Source organism: Elephantulus edwardii, unplaced genomic scaffold (genome assembly GCF_000299155.1).
Source record: "Elephantulus edwardii isolate Elephantulus edwardi_28Jun2011 unplaced genomic scaffold, EleEdw1.0 scaffold00250, whole genome shotgun sequence".
NCBI classification, from domain to species: Eukaryota; Metazoa; Chordata; class Mammalia; order Macroscelidea; family Macroscelididae; genus Elephantulus; species Elephantulus edwardii.
The window spans coordinates 4,098,832-4,100,858 of NW_006400000.1; the positions used below are offsets into that span (position 1 = coordinate 4,098,832).

Below are 2,027 nucleotides of genomic sequence, written 5' to 3' on the forward strand. Positions count from 1 at the left end.
TCTGACATACTTTGGACATGTTGCCAGGAGTGACGGGTCCTTGGAAAGGAACATCATGCTTGGGAGGGTGGAGGGACAGCGCAGAAGGGGAAGACCCTCTATGAGATGGATTGATTCGGTGACTGGGGTAATCGGGATGGGTGTGTCAGAGGCAGTGCGGTTGGCGCAGGATCGAGCAGGGTTTAGAGCTGTTGTGCATAGGGTCGCTATGAGTCGGAAACGACTCGATGGCACATAACAACAACAGCAACAACAACCATAGGAGAAAGATGGGCAATCTTCTCCTGCGCTACTGACAGCCTTCAAAAAACCACTGGAGTGTCAGCTATGAGTTGGTTCCAACTAGATAGCAATGAATTATAGTTTTTCCCAACTACAGATTAAAAAATATCAAATCTGTAATCTGACCTATAAAAACCAAACTCACTACCCTCAAGTCAGTTCCTGGTCAGCGAAACCTGCCGTCAAGTTTCTTAGGCTGTCAGTCTTTGAAAGGAAACTGCCCTTTTATCTCTCCAGAAAGCAGCTCAGGGATTTGAACCGCAGACCTTCTAGTTAGCAGCTCAACCCATAACACCACACTACATACCATAGAGTAGAATAAAAAAATAAAAGTAAAAGTAAATTTCCCTTACTCTCTTCATTCAAAATAATCCTGAGAATAGCCCATGGAATAACAGCGTATGCAAAACATCCCATAGTGCAAATCATATGGCAAAACCCAAATAATAGATTTTTATTGTAGTGTCAACTATTTAGTTCTTGCCTCTACTTCCAAAATATCAGGCCTTTGAAACCCTATGTACAACAGAACACACACAGTTGACTAGCAGTCAACTAGTTGACTAGTTGACTAGGCAACTGAGGCTGAGCCATCAAATATGGAAATGTAAAGGAGGAACCGTCTTAAGTAGACACTAGTGACTGGAACATGGAATGTGAGAAGCATGAACATAGTAAAACTGGACATGGTGAAGAAAGAAATAGAACACATAAATAATGACATACAGGTACTGGTGAAATGGGATATCTTGAAACAGGACATTTTGAATCAGACAATCATATGATCTACTGTGCCAGAGAGGAAAAGATGAGGAAAAATAGGGTTGCTTTCTTTTCTTTTCTAATTTAGTTTGTTTGTTTTTCATTTCAATGATCATCTACAGAGATTTTGGAATTCCATTAATTCATTGTTGCACCCTTCTCCCCGCAACACCCCCCCCGTCGCTCCTCTCCTTGAAAAGCAAAAGAAAAACTCCCTCATTAGTAACAATCCCCCCCCCCGCACCTCCCCAAAACCCACCCCCTATAGCTGTGGTATATTCGCACAATGGAATACTATGCTGCATTGAAAAACAAGGAACACATGCAATATTATTCAAAATGGGTGACCCTGGAGGACATTATGGTGAGTGAGGTTTCTCAGTCACAAAGGGACAAATGCTATATGGTGCCACTATTGTAGAATGAGGCTGGCATTTGGGTGGGGGTAAAACTGAGAAAAATAGGGTTGCTTTCACAGTTTAAAAAGCCATTTCCGGCGCACGGGTCGCAGTGCTCCTGCGCGGTGGGGCGGGGCCAGGAGACACTAGGAGCTTGGCCTTCACGCTCAAGGATCCAGTTCGGCCCTTGCGCTTTCTCAGAGTGCTCTGCGCTGTGAAGAAGCAGCTCCTGGAGACTCTGGGCGTTTTGTGTTGGTTGGAGCCACACGACCAAGATGGCAGCGATGGCGGAGTGACAGGCTTCCTCAGGGTGGAAACCGACAGCAGTGGTGGAAGCAGTAGTGCCGCCCTCACACAACGCGCCTTTTCCATCCCGCGACGAGTCGCCGTGAAAGCAAAGCAGAGTCAGCGGTTCAGAAGTAAGTGGCCCTGTCTATTATACTGCGACAACCACCCCAGAAGCTGCGGCCTGGCAGAAAAAGAACCCTGACTTGAGTGGCAGTGGTCAGGTGGTCCTGGGCCGACTGTGTGCCCTGTGACGCCGCCGAAGGGCCTTTGGGTCTGGGGGGTGTTTGGGGGTGTTTT

The 2,027-nt window shown here is 46.6% G+C and overlaps 1 protein-coding gene across 1 annotated transcript in view; it reads left to right on the top strand.

Moving 5' to 3' along the window:
* Nucleotides 1-2,027, top strand: part of LOC102863600 (casein kinase I isoform alpha-like) — a 25,143-nt gene that overhangs the window by 21,896 nt on the left and 1,220 nt on the right. The window contains exon 2 of the mRNA XM_006899268.1: nt 1,644-1,861. Within this exon, the coding sequence (XP_006899330.1) occupies nt 1,644-1,861 (218 nt within the window). The remainder of the gene's footprint in view (nt 1-1,643; nt 1,862-2,027) is intronic.